This window comes from Macaca mulatta, chromosome 10 (assembly GCF_049350105.2).
Source record: "Macaca mulatta isolate MMU2019108-1 chromosome 10, T2T-MMU8v2.0, whole genome shotgun sequence".
Classification (NCBI taxonomy): Eukaryota; Metazoa; Chordata; class Mammalia; order Primates; family Cercopithecidae; genus Macaca; species Macaca mulatta.
In genome coordinates this window covers 760,520-779,082 of record NC_133415.1, presented here as the reverse complement: position 1 = coordinate 779,082, position 18,563 = coordinate 760,520, and the positions used below count along the sequence as shown (strand labels likewise).

The 18,563-nt window shown below is 56.3% G+C and overlaps 1 protein-coding gene across 6 annotated transcripts in view; it reads left to right on the top strand.

Moving 5' to 3' along the window:
* The first annotated feature begins 6,335 nt into the window (after positions 1 to 6,335).
* SHANK3 (SH3 and multiple ankyrin repeat domains 3) overlaps positions 6,336 to 18,563 on the top strand; it is a 58,154-nt gene continuing 45,926 nt past the window's right edge. For 5 of the 6 annotated variants that reach the window (XR_013398857.1, XM_077949137.1, XM_077949136.1 and 2 more), the window contains exons 1-9: positions 7,980 to 8,291; positions 8,636 to 8,839; positions 10,874 to 10,945; positions 12,808 to 12,916; positions 12,989 to 13,140; positions 13,223 to 13,390; positions 13,516 to 13,632; positions 13,965 to 14,042; positions 15,041 to 15,107. Coding sequence is in view for 5 of the 6 variants with exons in the window: in XM_077949137.1 (XP_077805263.1) it covers positions 8,004 to 8,291; positions 8,636 to 8,839; positions 10,874 to 10,945; positions 12,808 to 12,916; positions 12,989 to 13,140; positions 13,223 to 13,390; positions 13,516 to 13,632; positions 13,965 to 14,042; positions 15,041 to 15,107 (1,255 nt within the window). In the remaining variant the exon portion in view is untranslated. Of the gene's footprint in view, positions 6,421 to 7,643; positions 8,292 to 8,635; positions 8,840 to 10,873; positions 10,946 to 12,807; positions 12,917 to 12,988; positions 13,141 to 13,222; positions 13,391 to 13,515; positions 13,633 to 13,964; positions 14,043 to 15,040; positions 15,108 to 18,563 lie in introns of those variants that run through there. The other variant, XM_077949135.1, reaches the window with a different exon arrangement.

Below are 18,563 nucleotides of genomic sequence, written 5' to 3'. Positions count from 1 at the left end.
ACATTTCTTTTCCATTTAAACATTTCCCATAAATCTTTGTGGTGGTTCCAAGCAAAAAAGGTTTTTCTGTGAAACTGTCACTATTGCCAGCTTTGGAGTTTGAATTATGTGACCCTTTGTGGTCCTGGCCACAAGGCCAAGGCACTGACATAAAAGAAGTGCTGGGCTAGTGGTACAAGAGACACATCCGGGTTATTCAGGTACTTACATAGATCCAGGCCCAACACGAGCTCATAACTCCTGGTCATAAAACTCTCACAGAAACAATCCACCGAGTGTAAGAATCAGTCCACACCACAAAAAGCAGAATCAGACCATCAAAAAGTTCACATAATGAAACTATTGGCCAGAAATTTTAAAATAAATATTTTTGAAATAATTAAAAATAAAGAAGAGGCTGGGCACAGTGCCTCATGCCTGTAATCCCAGCACTTTGGGAGGCCGAAGCAGGTGGACTGCTTGAGTGTCAGGAGTTTGAGACCAGTCTGGGCAACATGGGGAAACCCTGTCTTTACAAAAAACTTTAAAAATTAGCTGGGCATGGTGTTGCACGCCTGTAATCCCAGGTACTTGGAAGGCTGAGGCAGGAGAATCACTTAAACCCAGGAAGCAAAGGTTGTAATGAGCCAAGATCACAACATTGCACTCTAGCCTGGGCGACAGAGTGAAATCCTGTCTCAATAATTAATAAAAAAATATATACAGTCTAAAGGATGTACTCTCAGGAAAAAGAAAATTGAACCTAGAAGGAAAGAATGAGAGGCAAGAAGGCCAGGCGCTGTGGCTCACGCCTGCAATACCAGCACTTTGGGAGGCTGAGGCGGGCGGGTCACCTGGGGTCAGGAGTTCGAGACCAGCCCAGCCAACATGGTGAAACCCCGTCTGTACTAAAAATACAAAAATTAGCAGGGCGTGGTGGCAAGTGCCTGTAATCTCAGCTACTTGGGAGGCTGAGGAAGGAGAACTGCTTGAACCCAGGAGGCGGAGGTTGCAGTGAGCTGAGACCCAGCCATTGCACTTCAGCCTGGGCGACAAGAGTGAAACTCTGTCCCAAAAACAAAACAAAACAAAACTCAATAACATGTAACTAAATCTAAATAAGCATTTATTTTTCGACAGTGAAAGTAAGAGACGACTAATTTGGAGATAAAAACAACAGGGACAGAACCCTACAGGATGAGAGGAGTGACTGGAGGTTAAGTGTTCTATAGGATGAGAGGAGCGATTGGAGGTTAACTATTCTAAAGTCTTTTTATTACACAGAAGGAAGATAGAGATACTAATTAACTTTAGACTTTGTTAATTATGCATGTGCAAAGTTTAAGTGTATTTATAAAAATGACAGAAAGAGAATGCATAACTTCCAAACCAATGGGAGTTGGAGGAAAGGAGAAAAAAGAAAACTTGATCAATCCAATAGAGGCAGAAAGAGAAAAAAGAAGCAGAGAAAAAAACTGCAAATGGCATGAAATAAGATGGTAAAAATCAGTTAAAGTATATCATTAATCACAATACGCATACTTTTAAAGATTAAAAATTGTCAGACTGGGTTTAAAAAAATCTAACTGTACATGCTATTTAGGAGGCACACTGAAGATAAAGACAGAAAAGATAAAAGGAAAATGATGGAAAGATATATGAGGCCATGAAGAAGTGTGCTGTAGCTATATTAACTGTTGGAAGAAATAAAATTAAGACAAAAAGCTTAATTAGAGATAAAGAATGGTCTCACATAATGATAAAAGGATGAATTTATCAGGAAGCTGTAATAATTTTAAACTTGTTAGCATTTAATGACAAAGCCATAAAGTATATAAAACCAAAACTGGCAAAATTTCAAGAAGAGACTGACAAAGCCACTGCCAGAGCAGAGATACAAACACATTCCTCTCAGTAATTTATAAATCAAACAGACAAAATATTACAAAGTACACAGAACATGTGAATAAAATAAACAAGCTTGATCTAATGGTGTTATATGTGAATATAATGAATATATATGAATTAATATGTATCATAGATATGAATTATTGTTTCATATATATGAATCAGTATATGATATAGATATCAATATATATAAGAATAGATATACCTGTACCCAACAATTCCTACTGAATAAATAGGAAACATTTACAAAAATGGACCATGTAGAAGGATACAAAGAAAGTCTTCATAGAACCTCAAAATATCAGTATTATCCAGATACCTCCTCTGACCATATATAATAAATTATCAGTATCCAGGGGTTAGTCTTCCCCCAACAAAAAACAATATGCATTTGAAAATATAAATAAGCATACTTTTCAGCAATTCCCAAGCCAAAATAGATAATTGGTATTAGAAAATCAGAACAAAACGGCCAGGGGCAGTGGCTCATGCCTGTAATCCCAGCAGTTTGGGAGGCTGAGGTGGGTAGATTACCTTAGGTCAGGAGTTCAGGACCAGCCTGGCCAACACGGTGAAACCATCTCTACTAAAAAATGCAACAATTAGCCAGGTGTGGTGGTGGGCACCTGTAATCCCAGCTATTTGGGAGGCTGAGACAGGGGAATTGTTTGAACTCAGGAGGCGGAGGTTGCAGTGAGCCAAGGTCACGCCACTGCACACTCCAGCCTGGGCAACAGAGCGAGGCTCCATCTCAAAAAAAAAAAAAAAAAAAAAAAAAGAAATTCAGAACAAAACTAAATGAAAATACTACTTATCAAGAATTAAGGGAACAGGTGTGTGACTGTAGTCTCAACTACTCGGGAGGCTGAGGCGGGAGGATGGCCTGAGCCCAGGAGCGGGAGAGTGGGAGGCTGCAGTGAGCTATGATCCCACCAGTCTAGGCAACAGAGTGATACTCTGTCAAAAAAAAAAAAAAAAAAAAAAAAAAAAAAACCACAGGCTGGTCTGAGTGCACTCAGTGGCGTTTACAGCTAACTGATCACAACCAGCCACAGTTACTTGTTCCTTCTTCACTCTCACTGTTTCACTTGACTAGCTTTAAAAAGTAAATTTTTTTTTAAAGGAAAGCTTAACGGACATAACGAAAAGTGGTACTTCAAAATTTATAGGTTTATGAAGAAACAGAAAAAAAGACAAAAGAGAAACACTGAAAATTAATAAGCATTAACCTCCATTTAGAAAAAGAATCAGGCTGGGTGCGGTGGCTCACGCCTGTAGTCCCAGCACTTTGGGAGGCCGAGGTGTGCGGATCACCGGAGGTCGGGGGTTCAAGACCAGCCTGGCGAACATGGTGAAACCCCTGTCTCTACTAAAAATACAAAAATTAGCTGGGCGTGGTGGCTCACACCTGTAATCCCAGCATTTTGGGAGGCCAGGATGGGCAGATCATGAGGTCAAGAGTTTGAGACCAGCCTGACCAACATAGTGAAACCCCATCTCTACTGAAATACAAAAATTAGCTGGGTGTGGTGTGGGTGCCTGTAATCCCAGCTATTCAGGAGGCTGAGGCAGGGGAATCGTTTGAACCCAGGAGGCGGAGGTTGCAGTGAGCCGAGATCATGCCACAGCACTCCAGCCTAGGCAACAGAGCGAGACTCCATCTCAAAAAAAAAAAAAAAAAAAAAAAAAAGAAAAATAATCATAAAAACTCAAAAAAGTGGCCGGGCGCAGTGGCTCAAGCCTGTAATCCCAGCACTTTGGGAGGCCGAGGCGGGTGGATCATGAGGTCAGGAGATCGAGACCATCCTGGCTAACATGGTGAAACCCTGTCTCTACTAAAAATACAAAAAACTAGCCGGGCGCGGTGGCGGGCGCCTGTAGTCCCAGCTACTCGGAGGCTGAGGCGGGAGAATGGCGTGAACCCGGGAGGCGGAGCTTGCAGTGAGCCGAGATCGCGCCACTGCACTCTAGCCTGGGTGACAGAGTGAGACTCCGTCTCAAAAAAAAAAAAAAAAAACTCAAAAAAGTAAAGAAATAAACATAAGAACAGAATAAAATAGAAAGCAGAGATGATCAAAAAATGAAAAGCTAATTCTTTAGAAATAGATTTGCATTCCTAGAAAAATAAAACTTAAATAAGATTCAAGATAGAATGGAACCTAAATATACCTATAGATAGATATTCAATAACTAGATGCCATAAAAACTTTACTCCCTGCAAATACTGTGTATTCAAGGATGCCTGCCTTACACAAGCTGGTCTGGAGTCTGGGAGAGGGACTGATCTGGAGAGGGGAAGCTGGGTGTGGACTTGCAGATGGAGGCTGCTGTGCTGACCTGGCACACAGTGGGAGCACTGCCATGCATCAGGGCTGTGCCAGGGGCTTGGACACTTCAGTGAACCAAACCGGCAAAGGTCTCTCTCCACTGGGTGCCTACATTTTGGCAGGGAAAGAAAGACAGTAAAGCACAAATAAGTGAGTCAGAGTATGCTAGAAGGGGCCTCAGAAGGAAGGCAGGGACCAGAGTGAGGCAGCAGAGCAGTGTGGGTCCAGGCAGGCCCACTTGGGAGAGGAAGGTGGAGGAAATGGCCTGGGAGCAGAGGGTCGTCTCCCCTGACTGAGGTGTGGAAGCCAAGGGAGGTGAAGGTTCCGGGGAAGTTAGATGGGACAGGACAGAAACGTGCCTGTGGGGTTAGCAGCAAAGGGTGCTGGTGTTGCCTTCGGTGATCTTTCCAGGGAAGTGGTCGCCCATGGTTTGTGGGCAGAGCGAGACGGAGGGTAGGGAGTGAGTGAGAGGGGCCGGGGGAGCCATACTGAGGGGTGGGGAGGGGACAGCTCTGAGTGCAGCTGAAGTGAGGCCAACAGCTCTGATAAGGGAGAAGGCAGCGGGGGGCAAACCCAGGCCCACCCGAGGTCCTGAGGGTGGGAGGGGGTGTGAGCCCCCTTGCTGGAGAGTGTATTAAGACAGAAGGGCTGAGGTTTGGGAGGTGTCACAGTAAGTGCTGAGGCAGGGAGGGCCCTTGCAGTGGCCTCAGCCTGGGGGTGGCAGCGAGGCAGTGGGCTGGGGTCCATCCAGGGCTTGGTTTGCCCCCCACCCGTGTCCAGCACTATTCTGGGTGCTTTGCCCACATGAGCTCTCCCAGGCCTTGTGAGGCCTATTTGTGTCTAAATGTGTGTGGGGGCAGGTGGGGAAGAAGTGGGGATGGTGAGAAGGACAGATCTTTCCAGAATTTTGGCCGTTGGAAGGAAGGGAAAGCCTAGGGGCCATGGTGTCCTGTAAATCCCCACCTTGCAGGTCAGAGACAGGAGATAAGAGGGGGTAGGCCTGGGCCCAGGGTGGCCCTGCCTGGCAGGTGGGGTCTGGTGGGCCTGAGGGAGGGTCCTCAGGAAGCTTGGGGAGGCCGTGGGGAACGTTGGGATTATTCTCAACAAAATAAGGGGCAAAGACACCCCGTGTCCCTTGGCTTCCTCTCCAGGAACCCACCCGGAGGACGTCATGTGTGTGAGTGCTTGTGGGTATTGTTATTTTTGCTGTTTGCCGGGGTGGCGGTGGAGCTGGGGAGTGACTCAGGCTTGGACTCTGTTCACGATGTGAGCATCACGCGTGCCAGGCACTGTGCGGAACCCAGGCTGAGGGAGGCACGGGCAGGGGCTTCAGTGTTGCCCTGGACAGTGGGTCTTTGACCCAGCTGAGTCTGGGGACCATCTGTGGTCTAGCATCTATCTGTGGGCTGCCGGTTGGTGAAGATGTGAGATTTTCTCTTGAAAGGCTCAGTGGCCACAGCCCCAGTGCTGGCCTGGGTGGCTGGATTCACCTGGGCTGGTGGGTTGGCAGGAGGCGGCTGGTGGGGCCCAGAGGTCCAGTCTAAGGGTTGGGGGTTGTAAGGTCTCTGGGTCCATCCAGCCAAGGGCAGGCTTGCAGGGAGAGCCCAAGGGAGAGGGAGGAGGCCCAGGGCTGTGGAAGACCTGGTTGTGGAGAGTCCATCACTGGTGGACTCAGAGGCCCCATCCACCACCTTCTGCTGGCCACAGTGGGATGAAGGGCCGGCACCTGGGAGCAAAGGCAGGCAGAGGTGGTGGTGTGAGGGATGGCAAGGAGGGTTAGGGTTAGGGCTGAAGGAGGGGTTGGGAGGGAGTTGGGGGCCTGGGTGACCGGGGTGGGAGAGACACGGGCAGGAAGACGGTGGAGACACGAGGTGGGCCAGGAAGCACTAGTTTCCTCTCTCCAGGGCTGGGCCACAGGAAATCCAGCCCTCGTGCCTTCCAAGGTGCTTCCTGCAGATAAGGGAGCCTCCAGGGCCCCTTCCTGCTCCCTGCTCCCGGGACCCCCACCCCTCCCATCCTGCCCCTTCCCCTGGGAGACCCTCAGCTGCACCACTCAGGCCAGGCCAGTGGCCTTGGGAGGGGCCTGGACAGGGGGTGGAAGGTCTGTGATGCTGGGACCACAGTTCCCGGGCAGGGAGCAACCGTCCAGGAGTGGGGAGAACGCAGGAGTGACCCACACACCGCACTGGAGGCTCCGCTCTGCTGGGTCAGTGGTGTCCTGGGTAGGCGGGAGGAGCAAGCCAGGCTGGTCCCAGGGAAGAGCGGTCCTGCTCTGGGGTTGACCAGAGGCTGTTTTGAGGGGAGAGGGCTCATCAGAAACACTCTATATGGGGTCAGGGGTGCTCTGGGGTGAGCAGGCGGTGGAGGTGGATCTGTGGGGCGGGGGGGCTGTTCTTGGAGGGGGTGTCACGCTCTGTTCGGTGTGGGTCAGGGTGTTTAGGATGGTCCAGGTTGTGGCGGGTGCGGGAGGGTAGGGAGGTTTTTCTACGTGTATAGGGGCCGGAGCAGTTCAAGGTTATTCCTGGGAGGCTCAGGCAAAATCCGTTTTGTGGGTGATCTGGAGCTGCTGTTGGGGAGGCTGGGGGTTAGAGGCTGTTTTCCTCCTTAGGCAGAAGGGTTCCCCCGGCCAGGCTCTTCTGTGAACGTTCTCAAGCTCTGCCCTCAGGGGGCCAGCGGCTTCTCTACGAGGATCTGGGGCTGCTCGGGGGCGGGAGTGGGGGGTGGGGAACGCCAGGCAAAGCGGGTTGGGAGAGTTCTGTAGGAGTTGGAGCTATTTCGACTTAGGGGCTGCTCTTGGGGGCACAGGGGCTCGCAGTGCTGGACAGCTCCGAGAGGCCGCTCAGGGCTGGGGGGCCTGGTGCGCCCCGATGGGGCGGCGGTGCTGAGCTAGTTTCTTTACTGAGCTCCCCCCTCCTCCGCCCACTCATCACCCCCCCCGCGTTGCCACGACAACGCGTAAAACTAAAATTCACTTCCCAGTCGCAGGTGGAGACTAGTAGCGCCCCCTCCCCTAGGCCCTTCCCCGTAGGTCGCGCCCCCATCCCGTCGTCGCTAAGGTGACGGGGAGGGGGCGACAGGCGTTGGATCCGGACCGGCCAGGGGGCCTTCGGGGGAAGTCCGGAGCAAACTCCCCAAACTAGGCTGGGGTGGGGGAGCCGCGCTGAACACGGCAGGGCGTGGTCGAAAGGGTTAATTCGGAGGGCCTCTCGCCAAGGCGGTGGGAAGGCCCTGGACCCTCCCCGGTCTGGAGGTCCCCGTCGTCCAACCCCCAGGCCTGGGGCAGGGGTGGTCCCCGCCATCTCCTCCGGGCCTGGAGCTGGGGGTCGGTGGAGTGGGGGGGAGAAGTCGCCACCTCCGGAAATTAATTGTTTTTCTTTCCCCTTCTCGCCCTACCTTGGTCTTCGTGCCCCAACGCGGCCCCCACCCCAGCTCCGGGACCCCTTCCTCCGCCGCACCATCCCCGGTGGTCCGCGGATGCCCGCCCGCTGCGGAAGGGCGGCGCGGCTCTTGCTGCTCAGCCACTCCCCCCCCACCGAGGCCTAGGACTCCCCCCCACCCCGGCACAGCCCCCCAGGCCCCCCGCCCTGTGGCTTGGCCCCCGCCCTCCGCAGACACCTCCCACCCCCACCTGGGACCCCGCAAGTAACCCCCCCACACTGGCCCTGAGCCCTCCCGGCCCCCGCCTCCGGCGCAGCCCCCTCGCCACCCCCGCTTCCCTCCCGTCTCAGGCCCCCTCCCCCCGCCGCCCCCGCCCCCGGGGAAGGCAGGCGCCGAGCTGAGCCGGGGCCGATGCAGCTGAGCCGCGCCGCCGCCGCCGCCGCCGCCGCCCCTGCGGAGCCCCCGGAGCCGCTGTCCCCCGCGCCGGCCCCGGCCCCGGCCCCCCCCGGCCCCCTCCCGCGCAGCGCGGCCGACGGGGCTCCGGCGGGGGGGAAGGGGGGGCCGGGGCGCCGCGCGGAGTCCCCGGGCGCTCCGTTCCCCGGCGCGAGCGGCCCCGGCCCGGGCCCCGGCGCGGGGATGGACGGCCCCGGGGCCAGCGCTGTGGTCGTGCGCGTCGGCATCCCGGACCTGCAGCAGACGGTGAGCCCCGCCGCCCTGGGCCCGGCCGTGCCCCTGCGCTCCCCGCCCGGGATTCCCCCACCCCCGCCGGGCGCGCCCGGCGCCTGGGACCCCCGGCCCACGGCTACTCACCCCTCCCCCGCCGCCTCCGCCGGGACCCTCCCCATCGCCAGGGCGGGGCCCCGGGAAAGCCCGGCCCCTGGGGCGGGGCTTCGACCGCGGTTCGCGGAGGCGCGGGGTCCCGGGCGCCGGCTCCCGAGCCCCGGACTCCTTCGGCGGGGGCCCGGGGCTCGGCACCCCGCGTGGGGCCAGCGGGGCGGGTCCTCGCTCCCCGGGCCTGAGCTCACAAGCCCGCTCCGCTGCAGAAGTGCCTGCGCCTGGACCCGGCCGCGCCCGTGTGGGCCGCCAAGCAACGCGTGCTCTGCGCCCTCAACCACAGCCTCCAGGACGCGCTCAACTATGGGCTTTTCCAGCCGCCCTCCCGGGGCCGCGCCGGCAAGTTCCTGGATGAGGAGCGGCTCCTGCAGGATTACCCGCCCAACCTGGACACGCCCCTGCCCTACCTGGAGGTAAGTGGCCGGCGGGGGGTGAGCTGAAGCGCGCGCCGGGTGGACCACCAAGCTCCGTGGCGGGACCAGTGAAGGGCACGGCAGTGGGGAACACAAGTGGGAGGAGTGAGGGTGGAGGCAGTGTGTGTGTGTGTGTGTGTGGGGGGGGTGCTGTGTGCAGAGTGCAGTGAGTGTGTACACTGTGCAGCGAGCAGGCACAGTGTGTGCAATGAGTAGGCACAGTGTGTGCAGCGAGTGGGCACAGTGCATTTAGCGGGCACAGTGTGTGCAGTGAGTGGGCACAGTGTGTGCAGTCTGCAGGCTGTGTGCCTAGTAAGGATGTACAGTATGGGCAGTGTGCAGTGTGTGCAGTGAGCGGGCAAGGTGTGCACAGTATGTACAGTGTAGCAGGCACAGTGTGTGCAAGTGGGCACAGTGTATGCAGTGAGCTGGCAGTGTGAGCAGTGTGCAGTGAGCAGGCACAGTGTGCAGCGAGTGGGCACAGTGTGCAGTGAGCAGGCAGTGTGCCCAGTAAGGATGTACAGTATGGGCAGTGTGCGGTGTGTGCAGCAAGCAGGCAAGGCATTCATAGTATGTACAGTGTGAGCAGTGTGCAGTGTGTGCAGTGAGCAGGCACAGTGTGTGCAGCGAGTGGGCACAGTGTGCAGTGAGCAGGCAGTGTGCCCAGTAAGGATGTACAGTATAGGCAGTGTGCAGTGTGTGCGGTGAGCAGGCAAGGCATTCATAGTATGTACAGTGTGAGCAGTGTGCCCAGTAAGGATGTACAGTATAGGCAGTGTGCAGTGTGTGCAGTGAGCAGGCAAGGTGCGCACAGTATGTACAGTGTGAGCAGTGTGCAGTGTGTGCAGTGAGCGTATGTAGTGAGCAGGCAGTGTGTGCAGTTAGCAGGCACAGTGTGTGCAGTGGGTTGGGCAGTGTGCACAGCATGTACAGTGTGAGTGGTGTGTGCTGTGTGCCGTGAGCCTGTGAAGTGAGTGGGCACAGCGCAGTGAGTGTGCACAAAGTATGCAATGAGCATGTACAGTGTGTGCAGTGAGCACATGCAGTGTGTGCAGCGAGTGGTGTGCAGTGCGCAGTGCGCAGTGTGTGCAGTGAGTGTGTACACGGCATGCAATGAGCAGTGCGTACAGCATTGCAGTGTAGGGCAGTGAGTATAGAGTGAGTGGGGTTGTGATTGTGGTAAGCAGGATGTGCAGTATACAGTGAGCAGTGTGCACAGTGTGTGCAGTGTGGGCTGTGTGCAGCACATACAGAGTGTGTGGTGTGTGTAGTTTTGAACAGTATATGCATTGAGCAGCATGGGTGGTGTGGATGCTGAGCAATGTTCTCCAGGGAGGAGTGTGAGCAGGAGTGAGTGCCAGAGGGGTGTGTGGTGTGAGCAAGGCTATCTGTGTGCACATACGTTCTTTTCTCCAGTTGTGAAGTCTTGTGAAGGCCAACCTAAGTCCCCTCCTTTGCTCACCCATGCATGGTGTGAAGATGTATGGAGTGCCCTGCTAGGCATGGGGACACAAACTGGGTCAGTCCCGTGGAAGGTCTTGAAGTTTGGCAGGGTGGAGGGGGGTGCCCAGCTGCAATGGGCATTGAATAAGGATCTTGTGAGCTGAGCTCAGAATTGGGCGGGCCTCCGTGGTGGCACAGGAAAGTGGGGTCACTTCTTCCTGGAGAGTGTAGGGGGACGTCTACGAAGGTAAGCCTGGAATCAGGCCTTCAGAGAGGAGTGGGATTTTGCAGAGAATCCTGGGGTTGGGAAGGAGACAGGACAGTGCAGGCTGCGGGCAGCTAGGCGTGTGCCTTCCATTGCGCTGCATCATGCCTGAGTGTGGTGGGTGCATGGCAGCTGTTAGCTCTGTCCACCGTGGTAGTATGTGCACCTGGATTTGTGTGGCATTGGGTTGTGCTGCACTGATGGTGTGTACAGGAGGGCAGTAAGGGGTGCGGTGTGGCCAGCATGAGCGGGACGGGGTTTGTGCATGGACTCCCTTGCTCAGCCGGGGTGGGGCCATTTTCTTTACCTTTTCTTTATCTGAGCAGTTTCGATACAAGCGGCGAGTTTATGCCCAGAACCTCATTGATGATAAGCAGTTTGCAAAGCTTCACACAAAGGTAAAGGATCATGGGGAGGGGGCTCCTGAGGTTCCCTCTTGCCTCCCTGTGCCTGCTGTCCCCCACCCCAGCTTGGGGCTGACCACAGTCCCCCAGTTTCAGCTCAGTCTATGTCCCTATCATCAGGGGCCCAGAGCCGGTACTGGGTGTGGCTGGAGGGCTGGGCACAGATTCCCGGCCCCATCGCTGGGGGACAGGTGGTACAGCGATGTGTTCCGGGTAGATCAGACTCTTGCTGACCCCCCTGGCTTAGGGGCTGGAGTGTCCTGTGAGAAGCTGGGTGGGAGAGGGAATGGACAAGCATCTGATATGATGGCTGTTGGGACAGGGCACCCAGCATTGAGTGGTCAGCCAGTGCTGGGCATTTGTAATTAGACCTCTCGTTAATCCTCTTCCAGAGGGACTATCATAACCCTATTTCACAGATGGGGACACAGAGTGCCCAACTGTGTAGACAGTGAAGCTGGGGCTGAGCCCAGATCTGTCTGATTCCAGGCCCTGTGCCCAGCATACCTGTGAGGGTCTTTACTGCTGGGGGGTGCCACCCCTAACTGGGCCTGACCCCAAATGCTCTTGAGGGGGGCACCTTACTATTTCTCTTTACCTTACTATTTATCTCTGAATGTCAGAGGGGCAGGGTGGGTGCCACAGTCCCTCCCCAGGGGTTCCCGTCCCCGCTCACAGGCCAGCAGGCACTTGCTTGCTGGATACTTTATGGGCAGTCTCTGGAGCCCAGGAGAGGGGTCAGAACTGTCTCCCCTGTGCCCTAATGGTCCCGTCAGTGACTTTGGAACTTCAGGCTTCTGTGCCAGACTTTGCTGCTGCCCCAGGGCAGGCGGTGGTCAATGGCTTTAGCACTACGGCTGGGCAGAGTCCACTGTGGAAGGGTCCCCCTATCCCGCCACTGGCCCTTACTTGACCTTGTCAACCTGGGTTCCTCCCCCATGGCCACCTCTCCCTCTAGATCTCTCTTCAGTGACCAACAAGACATGAGTGACTGACTCTGCAGTAGGTCTCGTTAGTTTTTAGAATGAGCCTAAACTTCTTACATAGCCCCGTGTTTCTGCCTGCCTGAGCTCCAGCGGCATTTCCCTCACCCTGGTAGTGAGCACTTCCTCCTCTTTCACTGCCTGGCCCTCCTGAGGAGGTTGCCTCCCAAGGCAGGGGTCCCTCTGGCACCCTCCCCTATTTCTGATGTACATTGGGGGTTTATGGAAAGGCCCAGGCCTTTGGCCAGGGCACTTTGCCTTGTGTGTGTGGCGTCCGTAGTGCCGGCTGGGGAAGTCAGGTCTTGTGGAGCGAGTGAATAAACGGGGTGAATGAGTACAAGGCCATCAGTCATGTCACAGGAGGGGTCCCTGGGGTGGGGGTCTGCTGTGGGGTGAGCTGGAGAGGAAGATGCACCGGAGAAGGAGCAGATCATCTCAGGGTGCTGAGGATCCAGGGCTGCTGTGGGGCTGGTTCCTGCCTGGGTGGACCTCGGCTCTTCTAGGCTAGGCAGGTTGGGGCGGCAGAGCCAGGGCAGTGACTGAGCCTGGAGTAGGGGACTTGCTTGGGGCTCGACCAGGGTGACCTGGCCTTGGTGAGGGGCTACTTGGGTGCAAGCTGACAGTCGTGACCGGTTTGGCTATCAGGATGCAAGGAAGGGTTTTGAGCTGTGCGTGGGCCCACCCAAGTGGGGATTGGGGCCGTGGTGGGAGTGCAGGGCTGTGGGTGACAATTGCAAAGTCAGGTGACAGGTCAGATTGGTAGGGATGTGGCAGGGGACGCCTGAAGGTGGCCTGAGGCTTGCAGGAGGAAGGCGGGTAATGTTCAGATGATAGAGACCTTGGTGCCAGGCTGACTGATGGCCGGTGTTCCAGGCGAACCTGAAGAAGTTCATGGACTATGTCCAGCTGCATAGCACGGACAAGGTGGCCCGCCTGCTGGACAAGGGGCTGGACCCCAACTTCCATGACCCTGACTCAGGAGGTGAGCAGAGCAGGGGAGGGGCATGGCCTTTGATCGGCTGGGAGCCTGACCCTTATCTGTCTCTGAACCCAGAGTGCCCCCTGAGCCTCGCAGCCCAGCTGGACAACGCCACGGACCTGCTGAAGGTGCTGAAGAATGGCGGTGCCCACCTGGACTTCCGCACTCGCGATGGGCTCACTGCCGTGCACTGTGCCACGCGCCAGCGGAATGCGGCAGCACTGACGGTCAGTGAGGGCTGGGCCTGGCCTGGTGATGGGGCTGGGGGCCGCTGTGCCTGGTGTGGATACTGAGGCTACTCACCCTCAGACCCTGCTGGACCTGGGGGCTTCGCCTGACTACAAGGACAGCCGCGGCTTGACACCCCTCTACCACAGCGCCCTGGGGGGTGGGGACGCCCTCTGCTGTGAGCTGCTTCTCCACGACCACGCTCAGCTGGGGACCACCGACGAGAATGGCTGGCAGGAGATCCATCAGGTGTGCAGGGAGCTGAGGTGGGGTCCCGGCCTGTGTGTGCTGGGTGTGGGGTCCTGACTCTGTCTGTAGGGGTGGGGGCCCTAGCCTCTGCCCAGGGACCCTACAGCACCTTGCTCCCCGCACAGGCCTGCCGCTTTGGGCACGTGCAGCACCTGGAGCACCTGCTGTTCTACGGGGCCAACATGGGGGCCCAGAATGCCTCGGGGAACACAGCCCTGCACATCTGTGCCCTCTACAACCAGGTGCGACTGTGTGTGCTGCACATGCCTGCACCAGCAAGTGTGGATATACTCGCCTGTTCTGGGGCATAGGCTTCACATGTGTGCACGTGTGTTCTGAATGACCAGGTATGAATTGGGTACATCTAGGCCCTGTGGGCCAGGTGAGACCTGAGCGTGTATACCTACCTGCTTGTCCCTGTGCCACTCAGTATACGTGGAACAAATAGGTGTGAGTCCGTGTGTGTGAGCCCGTGCCCTGCGCACGCCATGTGTGCATTCCTGCGTGCACATGTGCTGTCGTGCTCCGATGGTCTCTCCAGCCACCAGCTGTGATCCCCTCTTCTCCCCAACAGGAGAGCTGTGCTCGTGTCCTGCTTTTCCGTGGGGCCAACAGGGATGTCCGCAACTACAACAGCCAGACAGCCTTCCAGGTACACTGGTGGTTTACGGGAGTGTCTCTGTGTCCGTGTGACCTGACTTCTCTGAACCTTGGTTCTTCCCTGGAAGGCCCTAAGGGAGCACCTCCCCCAGGACTGCCCACGAGGAGGTGTGGGGGGACGAGCCCAGCACGTGAGGAGGTGTTTGGTGTTTGGTGCTGATGTTCCCTTCATCCCCCTGCCAGGGAAAGAGGAGGGTCAGAAGGGCTCTGGGGCGGGGGACAGGGAGGATGAGAAGACTGGGGTGACAGGTGTGGGTCTGACCCCCCCCGAGACCAGCAGGGGTGCAGAAGCCAAACTGGAGAAGGGGTGTGGTCCCAGCCGCTGATGTAATTCCGGGTCGGTTGGCACTGATGACCAGGTGGACGTGGTCTCTGTGACTTGGAGTTTGTTGGGGAGTCAGGGGAATATCGTGGGGGTTTGCAGACCAGGAATGGAGACAGAACTCTATTTTTAGTAGGAGTGAGGTGTGGGAAGAGTGGTCAGGCTGCTGAGTTGTGTGGTCACAGAAGGTGGAGGCAGCAGTGGGCTGCCAGAGGGGTTTGGGCACATCGGGAAGCAGATACGCCAGGGCCTGTTGGATGACTGGGTGCAGGGTCACAGGAAGGGGAGGATGAGCTTAGCAGCTTGGGCAGCGATGGGGCCTTGGCTGAGATGGGAAACCTGGCTGCATGTTGGGACAGACCAGTGTGCCCGTTTGCTTGGGACTGCTGGTTTTAGCTCTGAAGTTCTCCTGTCCAGGTAGCCCCTCAGTCCCAGGCAAACAGATGGCGGGTCACTCCAGTTACGAGGCACGCCTGTGGCGTTCCGGTTATAGAGAGGAGTGTGTGTCAGTAGAGAAGAGGAATGGGCCGGGGTCTCTGGGGCCCCCAACCAAGGAAGACTCCACACAGGAGCTCGAGAAGGAGCAGCTGGGGCTGGCTGGGGAGGCAAAGCTGGTGCTGCTCAGCCCCCTCCCTGCTCCTCCACGCCTTGACCCCCCTTTCCCTCAGGTGGCCATCGTCGCAGGGAACTTCGAGCTTGCAGAGGTCATCAAGACCCACAAAGACTCGGATGTTGGTGAGTTCTACCCACCTGGGCGGCCCTGTTGAATGTAGATTCGTGTGGTTTTCTGAGGCCTAGCAGACGTGGGGGTCAGTGGTGACATAACAAAGGGGCCCCTTACCCCACATCTGCACTGTGTGGCCAGTGGTCTCTGAGTGGCCACTGCGGGCACGAGGAATGGGCCACGGGGCCTGTGTTGAGTGAACGTTGTTTTTGGTCTGGGAGAAGAGCATGGTGAGGTTTGGGCTGTGAGCCGGGGCTAGCATTCAGCTTAGGGGACAGCGCAGGTTGAGAGTGGGGTTGAAGTTAGGGTCAGAGTCCCTGCTTCCCGTTAAATCCTAGGAAGGGCCAGCAGAAGACATGGGGGTGGTGGACCTCGCTTCACCCTGGAGCAAGTGTGAGTCTAGGTGGTCCGTAGCAAGCTCTCAACATGAAAAGATCACATGAACGACACATAAGGAAAACAAAACAGTGATCGGAAAGCAGAATGGGGCTGGGAATAGTGCCAGAGTCGTCCTCAGGGCAAGGAGCTCTGAGCCCCCTGCTGGTGTGTGCCTCGTGTGTGCGTGACTCGCGGTCCTGGAAGGAAAACCAGGACACACACGTGGCCTCAGCCAGGACACGCGAGCCTCTGGGAGGTCTCTGGTGGGTGTGGCTGCTGGAGAGGCTGGGCTCCCCTGTGGGAGAGCTGCTGCTGGCCAGGCTGGGACCCTCCTGTTGAGGACCTTCCAGCCTCCTGGCTGCACAGGAGCTCCCTTGCTGATCCCGCCGTGTCCTGCGTGGTCCAGGCTTTTCTGCCTGTGCCTCTCTCTGGAACATGGACTCCCAGGACCCCCTTCCTGCCATGAGTGTTTACTTGTGGGTATCCCCATTTTTTGTTTTTGTTTTAATTTGAAGTGACAGTGGGCAGCAAACATTTGGAGCAGCTGTTAGGGTTGGAATCTCACTTGGTTCTAGTGTGAGGTTATGGTCAGGGCTGGAGTTGAATTTTGGACTGGGGTTAAGATTAAGGTCAGTTTCATGTTTAAGAGCCCTTCTTCTGTAGCGTTCCCCCTGAACATCCCCCTGTAAGGCTTGGTTATGAGCCCCTCCACCCCAGGCTGTGTTAGTTGAACCATCTGAGGCTCTGGCAGACCCTCAGTGAGGGCCAGAGCTGCTCTCAAGGCCACTGCAGGGAAGTGTGTGTTGAGTAAGTAACTGGGCCAGTGGAATGGGTAGGGTCGGAGTCCAGGGTCAGGTCGGGGGAGAACTGTGGTAAGGTTTGGGGTTTGCGTAAGGGGCAACAGATACTTCTGGTTTGGGCTGGTGCTTTGGATGTGGCCCTTAGTGTTGGAGGGCCCTGGTTTGTGCATGTGTGGGGCCTCCTCTTCTACCTGTAATTGTCTTAACCGTGGGAAAGCTGTCTAGGAGCTCTGCGCCTCAGTTTCTCTTAAGTGAAACATGGTCTCTTACAGTCATTTGCATCCCCTTCCCCCTGTGGCCTCCTGTGGCATTTGATCCTGGGTGGGGCTGGACTCTGGCCGGTGGCCTTGGTCTAGTTGCTTGGAGGGAGGGTGGGAAGGCCCCCTCTGCCCCTCGTCTGTGTGCTGTGGACAGATACCCCAGGGCTCTTGGGGTCACCATGGTTGTGAGTTATTGGCCATCCAACCCAAGTGTGCTTGCTCGGTTGGGGTTAGACACACGTCCCTGAGTGGTAAGGAGCGGGCGTCTGTGTCAGTTCATCCTGATGTGGTCATCAGCTCTGTGGGCCAACACCACCCTGACCCGCTCAGGTGTCACACACAGACACTAGGGCACCACCCTGACCCGCTCAGGTGTCACACAGACACTAGGGCACCACCCTGACCCGCTCAGGTGTCGCACAGACACTAGGACACCACCCTGACCCGCTCAGGTGTCACACAGACACTAGGGCACCACCCTGACCCGCTCAGGTGTCACACACAGACACTAGGGCACCACCCTGACCCGCTCAGGTGTCACACACAGACACTAGGGCACCACCCTGACCCGCTCAGGTGTCACACACAGACACTAGGGCACCACCCTGACCCGCTCAGGTGTCACAGACACTAGGGCACCACCCTGACCCGCTCAGGTGTCACAGACACTAGGGCACCACCCTGACCCGCTCAGGTGTCACACAGACACTAGGGCACCACCCTGACCCGCTCAGGTGTCACACACAGACACTAGGGCACCACCCTGACCCGCTCAGGTGTCACAGACACTAGGGCACCACCCTGACCCGCTCAGGTGTCACACACAGACACTAGGGCACCACCCTGACCCGCTCAGTTGTCACACAGACGCTAGGGCACCACCCTGACCCGCTCAGGTGTCACACAGACACTAGGGCACCACCCTGACCCGCTCAGGTGTCACACAGACGCTAGGGCACCACCCTGACCCGCTCAGGTGTCACACACAGACGCTAGGGCACCACCCTGACCCGCTCAGTTGTCACACAGACGCTAGGGCACCACCCTGACCCGCTCAGGTGTCACACAGACACTAGGGCACCACCCTGACCCGCTCAGGTGTCACACAGACGCTAGGGCACCACCCTGACCCGCTCAGGTGTCGCACAGACACAGGGTGACGCCGCCAGGTTGCCCTGAGCACAGGCAGCATATTTGTCAGGATTTAATACAAGCCCCTTATCTCAATTTGCCCTCTCAACAATCTCCCAAGAAGTGATTATTAGACTGTTTTACAGAGAAGGAAACTGAGGCACAGAGGAAACTGGGTTACTTCAGACGTGATTGATTCAGGGTCTGCCCTTGTCACTCTCATGCCCTCTGTACACATTTGCTCCAAGGACATGACAGTCATGACTTGCGACATCCTGTCCCCACTGGGGTCCCAGAGTGGGGCCTGTACACGTAAGAGGAACTGGAAGGAGGTGCCACCTTCTCTGGTGGGAAGGTGCCACCCGGTGGGATCTGGTAGACCGGGACCTGTGTCACCCTTCAGGGGACAGGATAACTTGCTGCCTCTTGACAGCCCTGCTTGCCCCGCCTAGACTGACAGGCCTGGGGGGCGGAGTTGGATCCCACAGTGCTTTTGATGAGTACTTGGGGAACTGCTTCTCCAGGGTGGTGTCATGCCCATGAGAGCACACCTGTGCCTGGGAGTGTGTGCCTGAGAGAGGGTAAGAGACAGACAGTGTGGACCCAAAGAGTGGCCTGATGTGACAGAGGCAAGGAAGCAGAGGTGACCACTTCTAGGCCAGAATGATTCAGTAGCATTTTGTATATTCACAGTGTTGTGCAGCCAATTCTGTTGAATTCCAAAACATTTTCATCACCACAGAATAAGACTTTGGACACATTAAGCAATAATTCTGCATTAATTACCCTCTCCCTCCAACTCTGTCAGCCATTAACGCACTTTCGTCTCTGTGAACTATAGATTTACCTATTCTTGATATTTCATGTCAATGGAATCATATAATATGTGACACAGTGT